Source organism: Pinus tabuliformis, chromosome 3_1, assembly GCF_031772625.1.
Source record: "Pinus tabuliformis cultivar Carrire ecotype Pingquan chromosome 3_1, CPIR1, whole genome shotgun sequence".
In the NCBI taxonomy this organism is placed as follows: domain Eukaryota; kingdom Viridiplantae; phylum Streptophyta; class Pinopsida; order Pinales; family Pinaceae; genus Pinus; species Pinus tabuliformis.
The window spans coordinates 519,488,009-519,510,881 of record NC_142301.1 but is presented as its reverse complement, the minus strand read 5'-3'; the positions used below and the strand labels follow the sequence as shown (position 1 = coordinate 519,510,881).

Genomic DNA, 22,873 nt, shown 5'->3' with positions numbered 1-22,873 from the left:
AAGTTCTTGATTGCATTTTTTTTAAGTTGTTAGACTTGAAAATCTTTTAGAATTTTATTTATTTTCTTGCATTTTTTTTCATTAACATCACAAATATTTTCAATAAAAAAATCATGTTTTGATTTTAAATAATTAAAAAATAAAAAATCATGTTGGATTCTCATTAAAAAAAAAAAATCAATTTACTTATTTATTTATTTTTTTCAATAAAAAAATCAATTTTCTTTTCAATAAAAAAATCAATTTTTTTTTTCAATAAAAAAAAATTCATGTTTTTGAATAAGGAAAATAAAAATTCTGAAATCAATTTTCTTCTTTGATTTTCATTCCCAAAAGAATTGACAAATTGATAACTGGCTCTCATGGTACCTGCAAAAAAATTAAATTCAATTGCATTAGCTTAAAAATCAAAATCCAAAATTCATCAAAAAAAAAAAAAATAACAAAACACATAAACCAAATAAAAACAATAAAAAAATATGCTTTAAAAATTCACAAAGAAAAATTTTGCAATAACAATATCGAAAGTTGATCAAATGCATCATAGTTTTCTCGCAATCCTGTAAATTGATTGCCCATCTATGCACACACTGTATCTGGCCATTTACAACTTTCTCGAGTCCGAAATGGGCAAACACTATCACAACTTTTCAGGAATAAATTTGTAGAGAGGTCACTATCCCAGAAATGGAAATAGATACAGACATATCATTTGAACCTTCCTCTTTAAGTTCATCTACATTTTTCTTCATTGATTCCTTCAGTGACATGGCCATTATTTTCTGTTCTATTTCTTCTGAGCTTGCCATATCTGTAATACAGTCATGTGAACTAGAGAAATTAACTTTGCACCCAACTGACTCCATTGCTCGCTTAATAGCTATGTTCTCTCGGCAAGCCCTTCTAACCAGAGTAACTGCAGAATGGCGGGCACACTTTTCAGATACTAGCTTCTCAGTTAGTACTTGCAGGCCCAGCATAAATGAAACTGAGGCCAGAGAGTTGGTGCTAAGGCTGCTGCAGGGGGAAAGAGTGGTCCAGGATACTGATCAGCACTATAGAAAAGGGGATCCTAAGGACGATGAAGATCGGGCCAAGGCATCCACTGCACGGCTGAGTTCTTCGAAAAATTCCAAGAAAACAGTGGGAGCAAGAAGCAAGAAAACAGTGGGAGCAAGAAGCTGAGCAGCAGGTTATGGAATTTGTTAAGAAATACACTCCAAATCTCCAGATCTGGAAATCAACTGAGGATCTGCAGGTTGAGCATCGATGGTTCGTTTGCTGAGCCTGGGAGGCACATTTTAGTAGGTTTGTTTTGGAGGATATTTCTTTCCAAACTCACTACGTGCTGTTAATAACTCCATGTGCGTGTGCTTGGCTCATCCCTGTGTCCAGCTACCAGGGTGCACAAATCTTCCACATCGAAACCTCCCAACATCGAAGGCCAAAAAATCTGCATATGCATTAGCATGGGCCACGTAATAAGTCCAAATCTCCAATCAATCTAGAAACAATTAATTTTGTTAACTCATCATTTGCCAGAATGCATAGCAACTTAAAAACATCAGTTTTAAAACACGATTTCTAGCCAAATGAAATCAAACTTCTAAAAACTGAAACATGGGTTTTTCCTAGAACAGGGTCAATTACAATACCTAGGAGCGATTTTCTCAAATTCGTAACAGATTGGGAGATATTCCAGGTTCTTTAGAGCCTTATTTTCCAGATTACATGGAAAAAATGGTTTTTACTTACTGCCTTGATCCTGCAAATCGTTGAAACAAATCCGGTCTGATTGAGTCCATGAGAAAGACGTCTTGGTTTTGATGAGCGCTGCTAGATTTGCGTCCACAATATGGGGAGAAATGTGGGTTTGTGAGCACCAAGTATCAATTTATTTACGAAAACCAGCTTCCGCTCTATTCTATATCTCCAACTGCTTCACTGAGAAGAAACACACATCCACCCAAAAATTCCACCCGCTGCTCTCACCACCGCCTACGGATCTCTTTTGCAGATTACACATTAAATTGTGGCCTCATCCATCCCTCCACGTGGACATTCAAAATTAACAACAATCAACTTATACTCCTTCGTGCTCCAAATGCACAGTTACAAATTTTATGCGCATTGCCAACACTTGTGCTCCGGAATATGCTGTTGTTACAGTCAAAACCACGTATCAGTGTTGCTACAGTCAAAACCACGTATCTGTTCATATCAGTTCAGATATTCACTCACAATGCTTTGAATTTTCATGGCAAATTTCGTACTAATTTTTTCTGTATATGTATATTTTGATGTTAGTGGAATGTTGTTTTAATGTTTTATATGTATAATTTTTGTTATTTTGTTATTTTTATTTTTTTTAAGTGTAAATATATGTTTTTTATAATATTTGTTTTTATCATTTTTTTTTTAATGAAGTGTTTTTTATAATATTTGTATACTTATAGGTTTTTTTTATGATTTTTTTTATGTTTGTTTGTATGTATATTTTAGTTTGTAGATATATGGTTGATTTATGCATTCTTAAACATGTTCAATGTATCTTGCTGCAACAAAAAGAAACAAGCTATTGAAACACACGAACCAATACCAATTAAGATTTGATTGTCACACAAGAACCAACCAAACATGTTGCAATTCAACGTATGACAAGGAATACTTTGCAAAACGAAATAAAATTGTCAAATACCATCAAATTCAAAGTTTAAGGATATATGATATAAGCCAATCTCATTCAAAAGTAAATCATGATTAAGCAATGCAGTAGATTGCATGAAGACATACAATAACGTCAGTTGGGGGGGAATGTAGAGTCTCCAAAATGTATTCAAAATATCATCCACTTTCACCTTTATCACCATCATTTCACTCACATGTCACAACTCCATGACCATATAACCTTTCATTAGCCTCCATTTTCATAATTATATGGGTTACCTTTGTGTTTTCCAAAATTTAGTGATTTCTAGTATTATAAGTGAATTAAATGGTTAAAAATTAGAAAAATGACATATACTTGCTAATACTTAAAAGTGGCTTGAGTTTCATGACATGTGTAGGTCATTTGAAAGCTTCCAAGGCACCCTTATGTGGCCTCCAATACTCAAATTCGAATTATCTTCAAGATATGGAAGAAGATTTGGGTAAAGGTAAAAGAGGATATGTGTCTCATCATTAACTATTTGAGTTGTAATTCTATGAGATTTTCTAGGGATCTAGGGAGAGAATAATGGACCTCCATTAATGAGGTAGCTTCTTATGTTTTTGTATAAATAGAAGAGCCTTCTCCTTTGAAAGGCATGTGTAAAGTTGGGGAAATGCTCATGTTTTGAATATAGAATTTGGATTTGGCACCATGCTCATGAGTGATGTTCACCTTGATTTGGTTATGCTTGCATTTGGATCCTCTCAAACTTGCCATCTCTCATGCTTTTAGATTGGCCACCTAAAATGTGTGAGATTTATTGTTTTTCATAGATTAAGATTTATTACTTTCATAGATTAAGATTTAATTCTTTCATATTTTTTCTTGTGTGAGAGGTTAAGAGTGATTGTCTTTATTTGCTTTCTATCTAGAAGTTAAGAGCATTTATTTTTATTTGCTTTCATATCTTTTCCTGTGTGAGAGGTTAAGAGCGATTGTTTTTATTTTCTTTCTACCTAGAAGTTAAGAGCATTTGTTTTTATTTGCTTTCATATCTTTTTCTATGTGAAAGGTTAAGAATGATTGTTTTTTCTTTCAGTTTTGAAAGAGTGGTGTGCCTTTTAGCTCCTGCAAGATTGAAATATTAATATTTCAATTCCACGCACTATACTATAATTGTACTATAATTTCTTTTGAATTGAGTGTTGAATTAGAATAGGTGAATTTGGTTTGTCATTATTTGGTTTCGTAGTTAGATTGATCTAAATTGAAAGTTAATTTCTAGCATATACAGTGCACGCATGCTTCACAAGTTTTATGAAACCCCCGGGTTGACAATTAAATGATAGGTAATTAATTTGCCTCAACATTGCCCATTCCCCGAATTTTAGAAGCAGGTCCTTGATCATGGCCTTTACACACTTGAGTTTTTGTTTCCCGATGCGAGGTGTTGTGGTATGATCCTGCAAAGGATCCTGAGAGCCTTGGTGCTCCTGATGCGACAATAGAGTGGAGTGTCGGATTTTGATAACTAGGGTTTCAAAACAATGATAAGGGGAAGATGGGGAACCCGGAGCCACTACTGAAGGGGCAAGTGGAGTGGCTGAAGGGGGTTTTATTCCAGTCTCCAAGTCAAATCCTATAGAGGAGGGAAACTCAAAGGAGGTAGAAGATCCAAATTTCTGGATGGTGAAGGGCCAAAAGGGGGAGACGGCGGAGTGCAGGAGGTGAGCAGTCGGTGGAGGGTTTCCGGCGAGAAAGGCGGGCAGTCGAGATCCGAGGAGTCGATGGAGAGAACGACGAAAAGGAGGTGTTGATAAGTTAGTATATTAGTCAAAAATAAATTCAAAATTTTAAGTTAGGATATGGATGCAAAAGAAAGAAAAATAAAATGTTAGGACAATTTTATATTTTAGAGGCATCCATATCAATAAAATGATAGGAGTTAGTTACCCTAAAGAAAAAAGACAAAAGAAAAATAAAATGTTAGGGAAGCAAAAATAAAACAAAGGCTTCATTTTCATATAAAAATAAATGCAAAGGCTACTAGTCTAAATGTGCCACGTTAGAAAAATGTTAAATTTTGTTAATTTATGATTAATTCCTTAATCTAGATTAATTCTTTGGTTATAAAACTTTGTCATTTGAAATTATATATTAAAGTGCATATTTGATTAGACCAAAGTCAATAAATGAAAAAAAGTCTTGTCGGCTTTCAATAAAAGAGCGCATGATTCAATGACTCATCTACTCCCCCCCCCCCTCGCCCCCCCCGGATCAACGGCAGGGAGATATTTCGCACCCCCTTGTCCATTTCCCGTTAACGCGACCGGGGGGTGCGTGGGAGTCCGGAAAGCGGTTTCCATGGCAGACGCCCCAACCTTATGTGTCGCCACCATATCACTCTGCACCCCCCTCTCAAAACCACAAACCACTCGCTACCCCCCCCCGCAAACCGCTCGTGGTTTCCCTCCACCAACGACTTTTCCATCCCATGCCTTAACCATTATCCCTCAACCAATCCCAAGCCGCCACCTCACATACCCGTTGCCTATTCGACATATCTGTTTCCACCTCACATGCTCATTGCCCTGCTATCATACCCGTTGTAATCACCCATTATAGCTCCGCTCCTGTGCATTAAAGCAGCTACGATTATGAATTAAATCGTTACCCCTTCCCGGCATATTATAAATAAACCTATTCCTGTCTCTTTGTTACTTTCCTCTAACTTTTTCTGTTATTCACAAGTAAACAATTTCTGTAGAACTTTTCTTATTCACTCAATCTATTGCCATCGTTGCTTTTCCTTCTGCCTGCTAGTATGGCCTCAAAAGTGAAATCCAAAAAGCAAAGTGCATATGAAACCTATACCACTCTAACTCAACTCAACCTTGGCCATGCTCCTCTGGTAGACTCACTGTTCAAAATTGCAGCAGCCAAGTGTGAGTTCGATTTCTATGAACTGCACTTGTGGCTCAAACACAATTATCTTGACAAACAAGATCCAGTTAGGTTTTGGGAATCCCTATTACCTCTCTTTAGTTTCCCAAAGACACATGAGTTCCCTGATCTTATTACCTAGTGCCGAGCCATATATGATCCTGTGAAAAGAGCAATCATGGCTCAGAATGGAGACATTCGGATAACATTTCTGCTAAAAGCATAAATCAAATGCTCTTAATCCCCCAATTTGACTCCTTAACTCATTTTTCACTAGCAGCACTTATGGATCTGTACCATAAGTTAACTTTTCCTCAGAGAGCCCAAATTTTTGAAATCTTTCTACCTAAGGATGCAGAAATACCCAAAAGAAATCCACCCTACTCATCCTCTATGTTTCCTGAAGCCTCAAGGCACTGCATTTTCTTGCTTTCTTATTTATTAGGATACCTAGATGACCAGTCCGTTGATAAGACTATCATTGGTTTCCTATCCATTTTTAATAAAGATCAACAATCAGCATTCATGTATAATTACAACCAATTCTTGGTTGATAATATACATGAACAATTCATGAACTTCACTGTGCAAGGAGTGTTCAGTTACAACTCTATAATTGTCCACATGTTTCTTTTTCAGCAAGGTGATTTCTTACCTATCAAACTCCGCAAGCAGGATGAACAAGGAGTGAATCAATCAATGATTCACGGATAGAAATAGTCAGAGCAACTTCTACCACTTCATCATTTGTAGAATTTGTAGATGCATTCATACATCCAATGGCATAGCTCCTTAACAGTCAGACATAGCCCAGGATCGGGGATGAAATTAAAAGGATTCTACACTTAAGTGAACAAACCAAAACTGGTGACTGGTATTTATACCAAAAGTATACCAAGGTAAGGGTATATGGTTGTGAGCTTGCACCATATAAGTTGTCCAAATATGTTCTTATGAGAATATTTTCTCTGGAATATATTAGGCAGATGATTCACATGGATGAGATACATTTTTTGTCAGGTAAAAAGAAGTCTCAATTCAAGCTTAAAGCACAGATCGGATCATTTATTTGCAACACCACATCAACTGGTGTTGAGGCAGATGCATTGTTAAGGAAGATGACTTTTCAACCCAATTTCACCTAGTCCTATGATCATTTTGGCATCGTTTCTACTTTGAGAGTTAATTTCAAGATGACTCCTTATAACCATACTCCAAGGCCAGAAATAGAAAAAATTATGAGTCACGAAACATGGGTTGATGGGACTCTTCAAGAGGTAGATGAACAGGTTGTGTCTACCTCCACTAAACATACTCCAGTTGCTCGGAGTAAGCAACAGAAAAGGTTGAGAGAGGAAACTTCATCTATTGAAGATATTATGAAATGATTCATTTTTCAACAAAAGAAGCCTAAGGTTAGCTTGGTCACATCAGTAGAAGAAACTCCACCAATGATCATTGATCTTGGAGATCCAGAAGTGTCTACATCAGTAGGGATTAGTGCTTCAACCACTCCTCCCACAACTAGTGTTTCAACTACTCCTCCTACAACTTCACCTTCTAGAGAGCCTCTAGAAATTATTCAGTCCACAAGAACTAGCTCTTCGGATGATCAGAATATATTTTCAAGGTTCCTAGAAATTAAATAGAAAAATGAGACTTTAAAGTCCAATGTGTACAACCAGTTCTAGAAACAAACTTCAACCTCCCAACATAGGCTTCTTTCTGCTTTTGACAGTGAGAAAGGAAGAATGCAAATGGCTTTCTTACAAGCCCATATTCCATTTCCTAAATCACCATCAAATTACAAAAAGGTTGTGTTTTCATTTGATACCAGTCAAATCCATCCAATTGATCAGATGGATATGCACAGACAGACTAGTGAGATGTTGTTTTCTACTATGACAACTACAACTATGTCTCTTTCTAAACTTAGGACTGCCCTATCTAATGTTCAGTCCCAACTTAAGTTAGAAAATATTTCTTCTTTAGCCAAAGACAACAGAATAAAATCATTAGAGGATTTTGTAATTAAAGTGGGATATGATCCCAAAGATGTAAAAGTTGCATAGCTACTCCTTAAGAAGAAAGATGCAGACATTGTTGCATTGAAGAAACAGTTAAAGTTTCCTTCGAAAGAAGATCCTCTGACCAAAGATATGGAAGAGAATGAAAGGAAAAAGGAGGATATGCTCAATCTTATCATTGAGCAGAATATACAGTTGAAGAAAATGGAAGAGCAGATTGAAGAGTTATTAAAAGAGAAGGAAGCAGCACAACTTGCCATGGTTCCACTCACAACAGTCCCAATAGAAGTTGCAGGTACAAAACCTAGTTCATCATCAACAACCATTGAGTCTACATCAACAACAACTGATCCAACTAGATTATCACAGGAATTGTCCATACAAACACGGGGAAACGAGAAATTACTTTAGAAATTCCAAACTCTAGAGTTGCAGAAAGTACAAAATAATACTTTGTATTTGCAGGAAATGCAGAAGACACACAAATTGGAACTTAAAATCAAGAAGTTAGAGAGTGAGTCCCTGATGGAAGACACTTTTGCTCATGCCAATGAAAATATTTGGACAAAAATCAACCAATCCATGACAAAGGTATGGCCATCCATACAGATTATTTTTGAACAGCAAGAACTCATCACTAGATGCAAAGCAATGATAGAAGAACAGAAAACAGCCTTGAAGACCAAGCCAACAGAAGCCACATATATGATCAAGGTTTTAAATTCAAAGAGCGAAGAAGAATTAGAGGAGATAAACATCTCTGACAGAACAACTACCATCTTAGAGATTAAGAAGGTATTACAAAAAAGGAATTTGATCAATCAATTAGAAACTAAATGCCAAACCCTGTATATTTCTGTCAAAAGATTTCATTCAAAGTTTAATGTTTTAGATCAGAAAGTGTTTCAAGATTAGTAGGTTTGAATGATAAATTGATTATATTATATGATTATTGTAAGGAGCTATATGCTATTGCAATAGACAGAACCAAATTTGTAGGAGTTAAAGGACAAATAACAGGGAGGGATTTTCTGGAAGCCTTGGAGTTTGATTTAACTATCTTGCATGAAATTAAACATTTATTTCTCACCAAGCCTAGTTTCGAGAGATACACAGAGGTGGATGAAACATTTAGAAAGATGGTGAATGTGGAAATCCCAAGTGAAAAAAGATGGGATAAATTGTGTGAAACAATTGAGTAATTGCTCATTCTAATAGCATGACATCTCACCAGTGTTTTCAGGCCAGATCATCAACAGATTCCCAAAGGATAGAGCCACCTCTTCAGTAGTTTTTCGATTCCTGTTATATTGTTATATTTTTGTAATTTTGTACTATTTTGGTATTCTATTCCAAACAAATTGTAGATCTTTTGCAAATTTTGTATAAATAACTCCTCCATTGAATTATTGAGGGTTGAAGCCCTGAACAAACTATCAAGCAAATTTGTACTAAGCTGGAGCATTTTTGAAATAATAAAAGATTCTAGATTTACCTCATATGGTCTGTTTCTTAGTGAGTTGTATTTCATCTTGTTTATTCATTATGTTTTCTTCATATAAATTAAGTCTTTTGCAGTTATCTGATTTAAAATTTAACTAATTTTCAGTCTCATTTTGAATGCTATATGAAGTTGTGGTTTTAAATAAGAGAATAATTTACAGAACTATTTGTTATTGTAAGTTCCTCTTTAAATATAAATTACACCAGATTTCTGTAACAGTTTGATTATATTTTGTTGATTAAGAAAGCATTGTTTTCTTAATTTCTTCTTATAAATGGTTAAATATTCAGTTTGAATATCAAATCAATTATACCTCTCATGCTCTACTTCTCCATCCCATAAAAATGAAATTAACCGTGTGTAGTTAAAGAACAACGTTTTGTTTTACTTAAGAATCTATCTAAGTTTAAAGCACTTGTTTATAAAATTGTTCATTGGTCATCCAATCATTTAAAACAACAAAACATTATATATGCTTTGGCATAACTAGTTGACCTTAAGTTATCTCAAAGGACAACAAGAAGCCGGATGTAGATGGACCGGGTAAAGAAACGGAGGGTGGATCAACGGGAATGCGTGAACAAGACGGACCTTGTGACCCAACAGGTGTATATTCCAACGTAGGTTTAGGGTTCGACCATATGGTAACATGGGGGTCAGGGTCGGCAGAGTAGTCCACCTCCTCGAGGTCCATGTCCAACATCCTGTAGCGAATTGAGCGACAATGTAGGGTAGCAGGTGACAACGAAACCGGTAAGAAAAAAACCGTAACGGTGAGGATGACAACAAAGGTTCAGCGGGTGATCAGGCGCGCCCAAGTGCAGACAGAGAAACCCTATCCATGCTCCTTGTTAGGTGAGGTCGCGAGTGCCTGGTCACCCATCATTCGAGCTAGTGTATAATTTTTTTTTTCATTTATAATCATAACCCACATTGTTTTTTATTTAGAGATTATTTTATTTTTATTTCTAAAAAGGCACAAGTCAAATCGAAGTTGAGTACAAAACTCTCTCATTTTGCATGTAAAATGTGTCATATATATATATATATATATATATATATATATAGAGCCAAGCCATTGAGTCCAGGGTTAGCTCAATTCGTCAAATCTCTATTGTTAAAGCATCTTTGCTATTGACAAACCATAGGTTCAATTCTCACAACCTTGGTGTCAAGCTCCCCTTCTCTTGGATTTCCAAATAGCTTAAACCGTTTTATTGGTTTGTTGTTCAAAATGAAAGCAATATGTAATTTCTTTCCTATTCACTAGACACTTGTATATAAATGGGATGAAAGGATATATATATATATATATATATATATATATATATATATATGATCAAATCCTTTGGGCACTTGATAAATCTAGATTAGGAGGGACGTAGGTTAATGATTAAAACATTTGATGTTTAAAATAAAGAAGATATGCAATTGCTTTAATAATCAAGATAATATTGATACATTATATATAGAGAGAGAAAGCATTAATCCATCTTAAGCTAACGAGAGATCAAATTTCTTGAAATTTAAATTTTTTCCAAATTTTGCACTCTAGAAAAATTTAAGATTTACACCTTTAAAGACTTCATTTTTCTCAAAACTTAATAGATCCAAAGTTAAAATCAATATCCCTTATTATAACTTCATACATAACTAGTTTCTTATAGACCATAAACTCACACAGTATCATTAAATTTTTTATAACTATTAAAATTATAGAAACTTTTACAATCATAAAAATTATAAAAATCTGTCCGTCACCACCATAAAAATTATAACAAACTCTCCCATCATAAAGATTTTTTATTTAACTACTAAAATTATTAAAAACTTTTACAATCATAAAAATTATAAAAATGTGTCCCTACACAATCATAAAATTTATAAAAATCTGTCACTTGCAACCATAAAAATTATAACAAGCTCTCCCATCAGAGAGAATTTTTTATTTGTTGTGCTATATCTATGCATTCGGTCATTTCTACATCACCGTCATTTTGCAAAATTAGCCTGCATAACAATAAAGAAAGAGAGTTTAAAATCCTTTCTACATAAGAAAAGATGTATCATTGTGAATTGACTTTATTCACAAGTATGTATTATTAGAGTCGAGCTACCAGTCTTGTTTTGTAAATTTCAACTATTATCTTGGGATCAGCTACTGTTTTCGCATATCCTTCAATCTTGTGCAATTCCTGTATTCCAGGCAGAATGTGGTTAAGCATTTTTATAACATAAGCACCAAATCTATTATAAAATTCCAAAACCATTTGTTTTTGCACCGTTGAAAATAGGAAGTAATGCAAATAAAAGAGAAGTTTGACTTGCCTGAATCCATTTCAGTAGTTTTGGCCTTCCAGCTGTGATATCATAATTCTTTAATGCAGGAAACACAACTTGAAATCTTTCAAAGAAAGGACCAAATGCAATATCAACCTGCAGTAATGGTTAACAAAATATAACATCATATAATGTCAAAATATCTCAATTGTCAAATCGGATCATAATATAATATAAGGTCAAATGGAAAACAAGTTATTAAGATGGCTTACCACACTGAATTCACCCAAAAGGAAAGGCCCATCAGCAAACTTTCCCAGAGCATTTTCCAAATAATCAAGAGCAGGTCCTGCAGTGATGGGAAGTTCAATTATATTAACCCACACTTCATAATCTGTTGAAGGTTAGAAATCTTATTAAAACGTAAGCGATGGCTGCTGGAGAATTTGTTCTTACCAGCTTCTTGTGCAGCCTCAGGCTCTGACTTGGTCAAGGCAACGAATAGATTTTGTGTAAAAGTATCCGTATACTTCAGTAACTCAGTTGCAGCCTCTGTTTTCGCAGGATCCTGTTTAATGGCAAACAAATTTTAGAGCATAGACTCTGGAGGTAAAACTGGACTAGCATTCCTCAGGGTATTACAGCTATGGTTCCAACCCCACCCTGCTACCCTGAAAAAGTCTCTAACGAATTCAACGTTATAAACTAAAATTGATAAATACCAAGTCCCTGACCATTGAGACACTTTCATTTAGTTAATGACCTAAATTAACAATATTCAGGTAGGCTAGCACATACCGTGGGAAAAAGTTTAGGTCCTTCAAAATTGTTCTCGAGATACTCGAGCAAATCCATACTCTCTCCTGTGACCTTGCCATTGTGCTCAAGAGAAGGAACCTGAAAAAATGAAAATAATCAGTTGTTGCGAGTTCCACTCTGTATCTTGCAGACATCTGACCCTTTTGTAACATTTCACAGTTGCCACTTCTATTTCTGCACATTCCTTGCTTGAAAGTTTAACACCACTCTAAACATGATCACACCTCAACGCACACAAGTTTAACACCACTCTAAACATGATCACACCTCAACGCACACAAGGACGGCTCACCCTACTTCGTTAAGAATGCCAAAGTCAATATCCAATCTGTGTTGGTTTTTCTTAGTCCATGCCCAAATAGTAAAAGGCTAAAACAGCGATGATCAAACACTCATTGCAGCCTCTCGAGGAGAGGGTGCCTCATAAACTTGGGAGTAGCATTTGAACCCTCAGCTTCAAACCTGTCAAGCCACAGTAAGAAACGTGTGCATCTTAAGCTTGGAATTGCTTATATTACTTATTAGATTCGACATGCAGCTGAAATCCAAAAAATTCCACCCTCGCCATGTGTTTTAGTAAAATAAAAAAAAATAAAAATTAATAATTATAAAAGGATGGACTTTCCAATTTGTAGCCAGCACAAGCACATGTAATTCTGAATTTTGGGCATGTGGCAAGATAGACTGCAAATTTGGCAAGGTATAACCTTATCCTCAGGCAATAACCCTATGATCCCCACCTCATTTTACTTGGTCACATATCAAATATATTGGACCAAACTAAATATCGCGTAGTCTAAACAGGCCTCATTTTCACCCAGAAAACAAAGTTTTCTGGCAGATTTTTATATAAATTTGGTCAGAATTTTTAAAAACCAGGTTACAGTTGTGGAACAGTTGTGAAATTTGGGATGCTCCAGAGGTTTTTGATAATGTTCCATTTATTTCTAGTGATAATGCTCCATTCATTTATTTCTAGTGATAAAATGGTGACTGAAATACTAAAAACTTAAAATTTTGCAATCCAAAAATTACCAATTCTGGCCAAAAAAAATATATTCAGAAAAAGTTGTCGCCTCTGTAAACAAAACCCCCAAATATTGCTAGACGGCTTGTTCATGTGCAAGCCTGTTCCCTGTTACCTAGGCTAAGTTAAAACCAGGGCCAACCCATCTATTTTCTCTTTTGCATCTGCTCGGATCAACATAAGAAACTAATAACAGAGCTTTTACACTACAGGGCCCAGGCCCTAGTTACACGGCAATTAAACCATAAAGTAGATCCAATTGCCCTTGAGTGAGGAACTAAAATAAAATAAAATTAAACAAATATAGAAACACTAGACTACCTTATTGGGAGGATAAACTTTCTCCTTGTACCATGCTGGTCTGTCTTGCAAGTCAATCGAAACTATCTGAATCTCATTAAGACCCTGCAATTTATTTTCAACCGTTTCAACCAATGGATAATGATATCTGATATCAATAGAAGACCTACCAACACAAAACAGGGGATCAGCAAGATAAAAACCTTGATGTTCCTGGCACTCCAAGCTCGCTGGGCATATGGGCACAGCACATTAATATACAATCTGCAAACCACAGATCAAATTCAGTATTTAATCGCTAAATAAATACGATACCGTACACATTCCAACAGAAAGTGATAATGAAAATAAATGATCAATAACAAAATGCAGTAACAGTAAAAATTTAGATACTCACCTGGTCGTTCCATCAAACAATGGAGGCGGTTCTGATTTGGAGGTGAGAGGGGGTGGAACTGCATAGCTGCAATCGAGCAACGCCGTGCCTTGAGTTTGGATATAATAAATTAAATATATCATCAAACAATGCAGTGACTTATACTTACAGTGCTGCCATCTTAACCTGGAGAATCACTGTTATATAAATATGTCTGCAAAACAAATCTCAAAAGCTTAGTGTCCCCTTAATTGTGGAAGAATATGAACCATACATACTGTAAATATCTAAATGAAATGGATGGATTTATAAAGTTGTACCTGCAACTGCTATGCGGTTCTTACAAATGGGCAATTAATTTATACGAACCATAAGACAAGACATGAAGAAGCTTCGCGAACACGCTGAACGCCAGTGAAACACTGAGGCATCTATGACTTTTGCAATTGTATTTTAAGATTTTCTTATTTTCCAAGAAAATATTAAAGACTATAAAAGTCAATGATTAGTTATGAAAGGACCAATAAATCAGTAATTAATAATAAGCTAATTACATAATATTTCAAACAAATCTTATAATACAGCTTCGCACTAAATCAGAACATTACAAATACCTCAGCAATGATGTAAGCTGCGCGTTGAAGAGCAGACTTCGTTTTTAAAAGTCAATGATTAATTATGAAAGGAACAATAATTCAGTCATTAATAATAAACTAATTACATAATATTTCAAACAAATCTTAAAATACAGCTTCGCACTAAATCATAACATTACAAATACCTCAGCAATGATGTAAGCCGCGCGTCGAAGAGCAGACTTCTGGTTCGGCTACGGCATCTCAATGTTAGAATGCCTCAGCAATGATGTAAGCCGCGCGGTGACATGAATATTCCATTTACGAAAGCACGTAGTACGTCTAAAAAATAAATAAAACAAGAAGGGCTGCGGTGCAGCTAGTCCCTGCCATATTCTCTTGTTAGTTGCAGTATTTAGCAAGCTTGTTCAGCGGTTTATGAACATGAAGTAGCTAGATTCTAGTATGAATAATAGTTTTACAATTTCATGCGCTCGGAAATAGCTTTACAATTTCATGCTCATGTACCTGGACCAGTGGATTTGTTATTAAACCGTTGAGAGCAGATTGGCCATGTAGCAGGCAAATCGGTGATATAGCTGGAGTAAGGACATATTTTCGCAAAGTTACTGGTCTTTGTAGCCGGAGTGAGGACGTATTTTCACAAAACGCCCGATGCCCGGTAACAAAGTATGGAAAGTTGCTTTTCCCGCTGTGTGACGTACGCGGTGTTCGCCACGCGGCGATTTCAGGCATCAAATATGACACCACTACTCATATTAATTGCCGCGAATTCATCAGTTACTTGCCGTTGGGAAATAACGAGGGTTCCGATCCCGTTTTACCTGTCCATCAACATATTTCAATAGCACATTCATTGATGTCACTGCCATATATATTTGACCATGCAATAAGCCAACGGGAAGTCGCTGCAATTTATAACAATGATATATTTGACCATACAATAAGCCAAGGGGAAGCCACTGCCGTATGACAATAATATATTGGACCATGCAATAAGCCAAGAGGAAGCCACTACCATATAACAATGATATATTAAATTGGCAAACAAATTTGAAAAGATCACAAGAGAAAATCGCTGCAAAACATTCTCCATAATATGTTTTCTTTTGAATAGCTGCAAGACATTCTCCATAATATATTAATATGCAATAGATAACACACTCTCCATGATATAAATTTCCAGGAATGAAGTTTTCTTTTGAATAGCTGCAAGACATTCTCCATAATATATTAATATGCAATAGATAACACACTCTCCATGATATAAATTTCCAGGAATGAAGGCTGCTCCATAATGAACGTTGCTCAACGCTCTCCAAGCTCAACGTTGCCAATCAAGCATTGAACACTGCAATTATATATGAATAAAAGTCTGCAATCAAGCATTAAAGGCTGCAATTAAGTACTGAACGCTGTAATTATATATAGATAAAAGACTTGAACCACCAATCAAGCATTGAACACTGCATAATGCCAAGAAGGGTGGTATAATATATGAACACTCTTCGTAATGCAAAGAACTTAATGCTCTGACTCTCCATAATATTAAAGGATGCTGGCATATTAAAGATATGGAATATTAATTTTATTCTCTCCAATGCATATTAAAGATCCAGAAATTCTCTCCAATGCATATTAAAGATTTAGCAATTGTTTGTTGCAGCCAGATATGAGTTCTTAGCGAAGGCGAAGAAACGAGCTTGGTAAATCGTCTCGTGGCGAAGAAACATGCAGAATACCCGACGCGTGTCAAATTATCATGTTTTTCCAGAGCATAACACCTGTGCACATAATTTATTGGCTGCATGTTTTTCTAGAGCATAAGACTTGTGCACATAAATCATTGGGTGCATGCACAGATAGTGTAACATGTCAAACCGGCTTTAACTCCGTGATTTCTATGCCCAGGTATCGGCTTCAGTAAGACCAATGAATTGTCCGTCGCGTTGCCATTATCGCCTTCGCTGTAAGTTGTCGGTCGCACTGCCATTATCGCCGTCGCTGTAAGCAACCTATTCTCAGCGTATCATGCAGGCCGAGGGCACAAGTATGATGTTGCGGCTGTAACTGAATGCAGGGCCATCTGTTGAGAGGGATTTAGTTTCTGTGCAATTTTAATCCTGTTGTAGCCCATAATTTGGCTATTTTCGAGCCAGAATTGCCCAATTTTGAGGGATTTTCACTGATTGAAATCAGAATTAAAATCGATGTTATGTGTATTTAACCATTAAGTTCAATAATGATGTCGTATTCATCCCTTTGCATGTATTGTGAACAGTTGTCAATATAGCTTTAAGGTTCGCGAGCAAGTGACATTTGCGTTGTCTTGGTAAGTTCTGTGACGGCTGTAAGCACTTTTAGCAAACACTGTGTCAGTCTGGTCTCTGGTTCAAAAGCCAGCAACTAGCAGAACAGTGACTGAAGTTGTTGTTAGTGAGATTTGTGTTATATTCGTAAATTCTGCCTCTGTGTCACGGCTTCTGGTACTGTGCTTCACTCTGTTCGTTGTTCGAACATCTTGTACCTCAAGCTTTGAAGAAAGAAAGTGAAAAAGAAAACGAGCAATGGCTATGCCCAGTTCAACGACTGCCGGTGGCGCACAAATGGTTCCGGCAACCCCTTCTTTTGCCGGAAAGTTTAACATTTTGAGGCGACCCGGCTTTGGCAATTCTGGACAGCCTATTTCCCTCTTGGCAAATCATTACAGGGTTCGGTTTCAGAACAAGGAGTTGTTCCATGCCTCTGTGTCAGGGCTTCTGGTACCTTGCTATGACTAGCGGTGGTGCATTCTCCACTGCACCCTGCAAATTATTAAGCGATACATATTTTCTCCACGGCAACCTGCAAATCATTAAACAGGAAGAGAGCCATGGTACCACAAATACTTCATGATTGTTTTGTCATTCTGATATTATTGTTTTAGTCACGACTCATTTTGTTTCTTTTTTTTTCAATTCAGGTAGAACGCCAGAGCCCGCGTAGGTCAGAGAGGTTGGCACAGAGAGTTCCATATAAATCGCACTCCAACCTCCAGCCTGTTTGCAAAAAAAGGAAAGATATAGTGAGTAATCCTGGGTTTTATAAGGACCGGCTGACCTCTGCAGCGCTTGATAAATTCTGATAATGCAATGATACTATAAAGAATGGTTAGTCACGACTCATGTTGTTTCTTTTTTCATTTCAGGTAAAACCCCAGAGCCTGCGTAGGTCAAAGAGGCTGGCACAGCTGAGACGCGAAGGAACTATTAATGATCTTCCCGACGACATCATTCGACAGTGCTTTGGCAATTCTGGACAGCCTATTTCCCTCTTGGCAAATCATTACAGGGTTCGGTTTCAGAACAAGGAGTTGTTCCATTACGATGTATGTATCTTTCTCCTTTTCTTTCACCGTCTCTTTTTTATGCGAAAATTCATGTCAATGTCTGGAATGATCTTTTTGGCTTTAACCGCGTAGGTTACCATTGAGCCGAGGCCTCCTAAGGGTTTCCAATATAAGATTATGTATGAAGCATTCAAGAAGTACCCTGAGGTCCCTGCTTATGATGGGCAGAAGAGCCTCTATACAGCCAAGCCTCTCAGCGACAAGCAAGTGGAACTGGACGTAGCTGACAAATCAAGGTCTCTGGGTGCTAAAAATGTTCATGTGATTGCTGCCGATGTGACCAAAGAAGAAGACTGTAAGAGATTCATAGACGAGACTATAAATCTCTATGGTTGTTGTAAGATCCCTTTCTGAGCTTTAAAATGTTCTTGTAGTCCTCTGTGTATATTCTATGTTCTGTTGGTATAACAGAAATTCTTCAAATTAATGCAATAATTGTGGAAACCTGTACAGTAGTATTAAAATTGCATGTTTTATTATGAGTAATTGTACCAGTGAGAGTTAGAGAGGTATAATGAGTTTGGAAATGGGAAAATTTGGAATCAAAAGCGAGCTTTATCATGAGATCAAATGAGCATTTGAGAGTTGTTCAGGCGGGTTAGGACTTACCACATGCTATTCAGGCAGGCCGCAACGATTCACTTGAAGCAACTGGCACAGTATTTAGCAGGGGAGCCTGTGTCGCTTCCGCAAGAAGCATTGCAGGTCATGGATGTGGTGCTTCGTCCCTCAGCAACATCTTATGCGTATGAATTTGTTACTGAAACTACTGCTTTGCGTCTCGTTCTTCACCACCTGAAACAACTGGTTATGCATATCATCTGGATATGCTTTTAGGTATGCTTATACAACATCTGTTTTGTCTACCCTCAGCAACAGCATCTGTTCTGTAGACACCACAGCAGCATGCAGAGTGACACATTGCAACAGTGATATCAATCGGTTCAGCCTCCTGATAGCTCAAATGCAATAAGAGCTAGAGCTAGCATTTTATATTGCCAGATTAATGTTAGCATTAATCATCTAACATCTGAAAAATGAATGAGAAAGACCCGGACAAATACAACATAAGATATGATTTCAGCGCCTCTGCCTCGGGAAGAGGCCAAATAAGACCATAAACCACTATGATGTAAAAAACTTTGTTTATACTCGATAAACAGACGCGTTCAAGCAGGTGAACTAATGTTAAGTACATCTTTTTTTATTACTATAGTCCCTGGCCATTGTCAGATGGCAGGGACTAAAAAAATAAAAATTCCAGCATGTTTGATGGAATTTGATTTGATTATATATATTTTAATTATAAAAAATTATTTGATGGAATTTGATTTGATTATATATATTTTAATTATAAAAAATTATTGTTTACTCAGGAAGGGTAAGTAATTGTTTTATGTGAGGTTAGGGTTTAAATTTCATAGGAAACCATGTTTAAAGTTGAAGAGTTAGTTTTAATTTCATTTTGAAAAACATATATTCATCTATTTTTTCAAAGATGAAAAGTTATAAAATAATTTTTTTTATAAAAAAATTGTAAAATGAAATAGTATCTTTCTAAATCTTAATAATCTTACAAATTTAAAGCGTGGCTACATTAAAACACTATAAAATCTTAATAGAACTTAGTAAATAAGCTAAACCTCACAATGACAAATTGAGGTAGACAAAAAAATTTTGATAGGAGGATAATGAAAAATACCTTTTGACTAAAGACCTGCGTTATAAAGGAATAGTGAGAAGAATTTGAAAAAGGACTGAATCTGCAAGGACTAATCAACTCGTTGGATTATGTCAGAGCTCTCGCCTCAACACCTCTTGTATCCCAATTGACAGAAACTAGACAAATACTACTAGTGATGACATTGAAATATGTACTGCTTTCGCCTCCTATGATACTAGGTTTCCATCTCGATCTCAATCAACGGATTAAAAAATCAGATCAACCAACCCTACCTTTGCTTCTGTTGCTCATTAAAGGCCAACGATAGTCTAGCGTCAGACTGTGGATGATAACTTGCCCTCTATGGATAATGGGTTGCACCCTTTATGGATGATGGTCGCAAACTTGCAATTCAAATGGAAATGGAAAAAATGGATGCAGCCTGCAAGGAAAGAGTGCTCGAGGATAATTGGGGAGGAGCGAGAGCCGAGAGCGCACACGAAGTTGTTGAATGGGTCATTGAGTAATATGCTTCACCTCAATGTGCCAAGTGTAATAGCACCAACTTGCAGTATCAATTTTCCAGCAATATTATTCTTATGACAAAACATGATTATTGAAAGAAGAACAAAGGCGGCATATCGAGACAACAAAGCTCACATTGACATTTTGGATAAATATATATATTTGTGTATTGTAATCCAGTATAAGAATAGTTTATTGTATGTGACTTAACATTTTCCATCAAGTTGTAGAAGATTTAATGTTTGGTATCCAAAACCATGTTAACAAATATCATCATTCATGATTTCATTAAGTGCACATCATATTGTCATTCGTCTGCACAATCTAAACCCCTTACATCCTCGCTTACATTTGAGGTCTTTGTCTGTGGTCTTCTCATGTACCCTACTATCGATGGTAGGTGGGTACTATCACCCATCCTCTATCCTTTCCCATGTCCCAGTTTTCCTTGAAGTTATTGCTTTACAACGATTCTTAAAACTTCTATTCTCTGCTACTTCTTCACAGACAACATAGTTAATGCTTTGGTCTCATTGTCGGGCCAAATGAATGATGAGTACATCAAATGTTGTATAGTCAAACAACATAGTCTGAATAAAGATAAAGATTGTAGAGAAAATGAGACAAAAAGAGTTCATGTGTCAATGGATCACCTATCCAAACACGAAAGGACCCATACATTATTTTGTAATTGATTTCATCTTTGATTTTATAATTTATTTCCAATGTAAGGAATTTGTTGATATATTGGGTAGTTGACTAGATTATTCTATCATGTGTGGCCATAAAATCACAAAGTTTCCACTCATGTTTGTGTTGCATTTTATATGGGTGAAGAATCAATCAAGATTGGGTTCATAATTAAATTAATTGAGTGCATTTGCACATAACATCACTGCCTTTGCCTTCAACAAATTCCAAAAGTGAAGTGGACAGTGGAGAAATTAGTTCAGTTGCTTCTAAAAATTCAAATTAATGGACGAAACTCAGCATTCTTTTGAAGGAGTGAATGTAGTGGGATACATCAATAAAAAACGACGATTTCAAAGGAATGATATGATTCCCTAGCCCCTATTTTTAAAATAGTTTCCTTTAAGATGTATGTGCCCCTATTTTTACAATAGTTTCCTTTAAGACGTACATGGGACCATTATGTCCCATTGTTATGGATGCGGGGGTGTATTATAAATTAGTGTTGTTCTCTACATAAATGAATAAAATGAGTTACTATTATTGTCCTCACTCATAATCATTCATTCATATCTTTTTAGTCTAGTGCCTAAGAAACCTAAAAGTTCGTACTATGTATGGATTTACATGCATTGATGGGGCACTAGGTAGATGGAATTGCACTAAGAACAAATGTGTGAGATCAATAGGAAAGAAATATGATGATCTATTATTTATTGTCAGTACAGAAACATGAGTAAATTTAAAGAAATTAAAAAAATATTGAAGGGTTATTAAAAGTATTGCCTTGTTATTACTTATTGTTGGTACCGAAAGAGAAGTAAATTTAATGAAGTTAAAAAAAAATATTGACAGGTTACTAAAAATATTAAACTCCAACCCAAAACTAGGAAACATAAACATTGAAGTTGATAAATAAATACTAATGTAATTTTAAGGTCATGACCAATCCAAACACCAAATTGGTGTATGAAACCCCCTTTTTTGAACAAGGTTCCCAGCTCCACACAACCAAATACAACATCATTACATGAAGATAGATGAAACCCTAACCAAAAACTAGGAAACATGAACATAGAAGTTGATAAATAAACAATAATCTAATTTTAAGGTCACGGTCAATCTAAACACCAATTCGGTGTATGCAACCCCATTGTTCGTGGGACAAGGGACCTGCCTCCACACAATGATTCGACTGCTAAAGTCTACAAAGGTGTACATAATCGACCACCATATAGATTTGAGCTTGTTGTTTTAAATGCAACAAGAAAACCTCAGTTTGACTTTGCCTTGGTCAAACTAGAGAGAATTCGAATTTCTATTTCAGCATAAATCTTGGAGGTAGTTAACTGAGGTGACATGGCACTTGTCACTCAGTTAACTCAGTTAATTTGAGTTAGAGAAGCTTAATTTCAGTAAAGTATGATTGAATGCTAATTTTTAGAAATCTATTCTAGTTAAATTGAGTTATTGTTAGTTAAACTAGTTCCAATTGTTAGAGGAACTAGTGGAAGGTCAAGTAGTGGGTGTGACTTCAGTCACAATCAGTGATCATTCAGTTAATTGATTAATCAACCTAAAATAATTGATGTATGCAGAGAACTCAGGATGCATCCAAGTTATAGGTTCTATTGGTGTTTGGAAGATCGTTGCCTTAATCCCCTAAAGTGCCCAATCAATGCATTCGAACCCGTCTTCAAAGCTAAATGTAAGCAAAAAAATCTCCTTCATTTCATCCCAATCAGCTGTCCTGTGTTGCAGCTTCATCTCCAAATACCAGTTCGTCGGTATAACGTCTAAGGTATGAATAAATATATGTACCCATTCTAGTTGAGGTACCTGATCCGTAAACTGCCGTGGATATTCCACTAGATAGCTCCTCACAACAAATTTGATAATATTATATTTAAAATATGAGATTCTACACTATTACAATTTTATTTAATTTCTAGATATTCAAAATTAATTGTAGTTAGTGAATGCATGTAAAAGTAAATCAAGAAAAAAAGTAGAGAATGACAAAACAATCTCACACACACATCATACACAAGATATGCTCTCTGAGAAACCCTTTCGAGATAA

The 22,873-nt window shown here is 35.9% G+C and overlaps 1 protein-coding gene across 3 annotated transcripts in view; it reads right to left on the bottom strand.

Annotated features, from left to right (window-relative positions):
- Window positions 1-10,970: 10,970 nt before the first annotated feature.
- LOC149188106 (glutathione S-transferase L3-like) overlaps window positions 10,971-22,873 on the bottom strand; it is a 30,242-nt gene continuing 18,339 nt past the window's right edge. The window contains exons 1-11 of one of the 3 annotated variants that reach the window (XM_089411588.1): window positions 14,250-14,352; window positions 14,099-14,143; window positions 13,951-14,016; window positions 13,757-13,817; window positions 13,575-13,658; window positions 12,206-12,304; window positions 11,864-11,975; window positions 11,680-11,756; window positions 11,456-11,563; window positions 11,245-11,322; window positions 10,971-11,137 (exon numbers count right to left, since the gene is read on the bottom strand). In XM_089411588.1, coding sequence (XP_089267714.1) covers window positions 11,120-11,137; window positions 11,245-11,322; window positions 11,456-11,563; window positions 11,680-11,756; window positions 11,864-11,975; window positions 12,206-12,304; window positions 13,575-13,658; window positions 13,757-13,817; window positions 13,951-14,016; window positions 14,099-14,109 — 714 coding nt within the window. In that variant the 5' untranslated portion in view covers window positions 14,110-14,143; window positions 14,250-14,352 and the 3' untranslated portion in view covers window positions 10,971-11,119. The other 2 variants (XM_089411589.1, XM_089411590.1) reach the window with 2 other exon arrangements.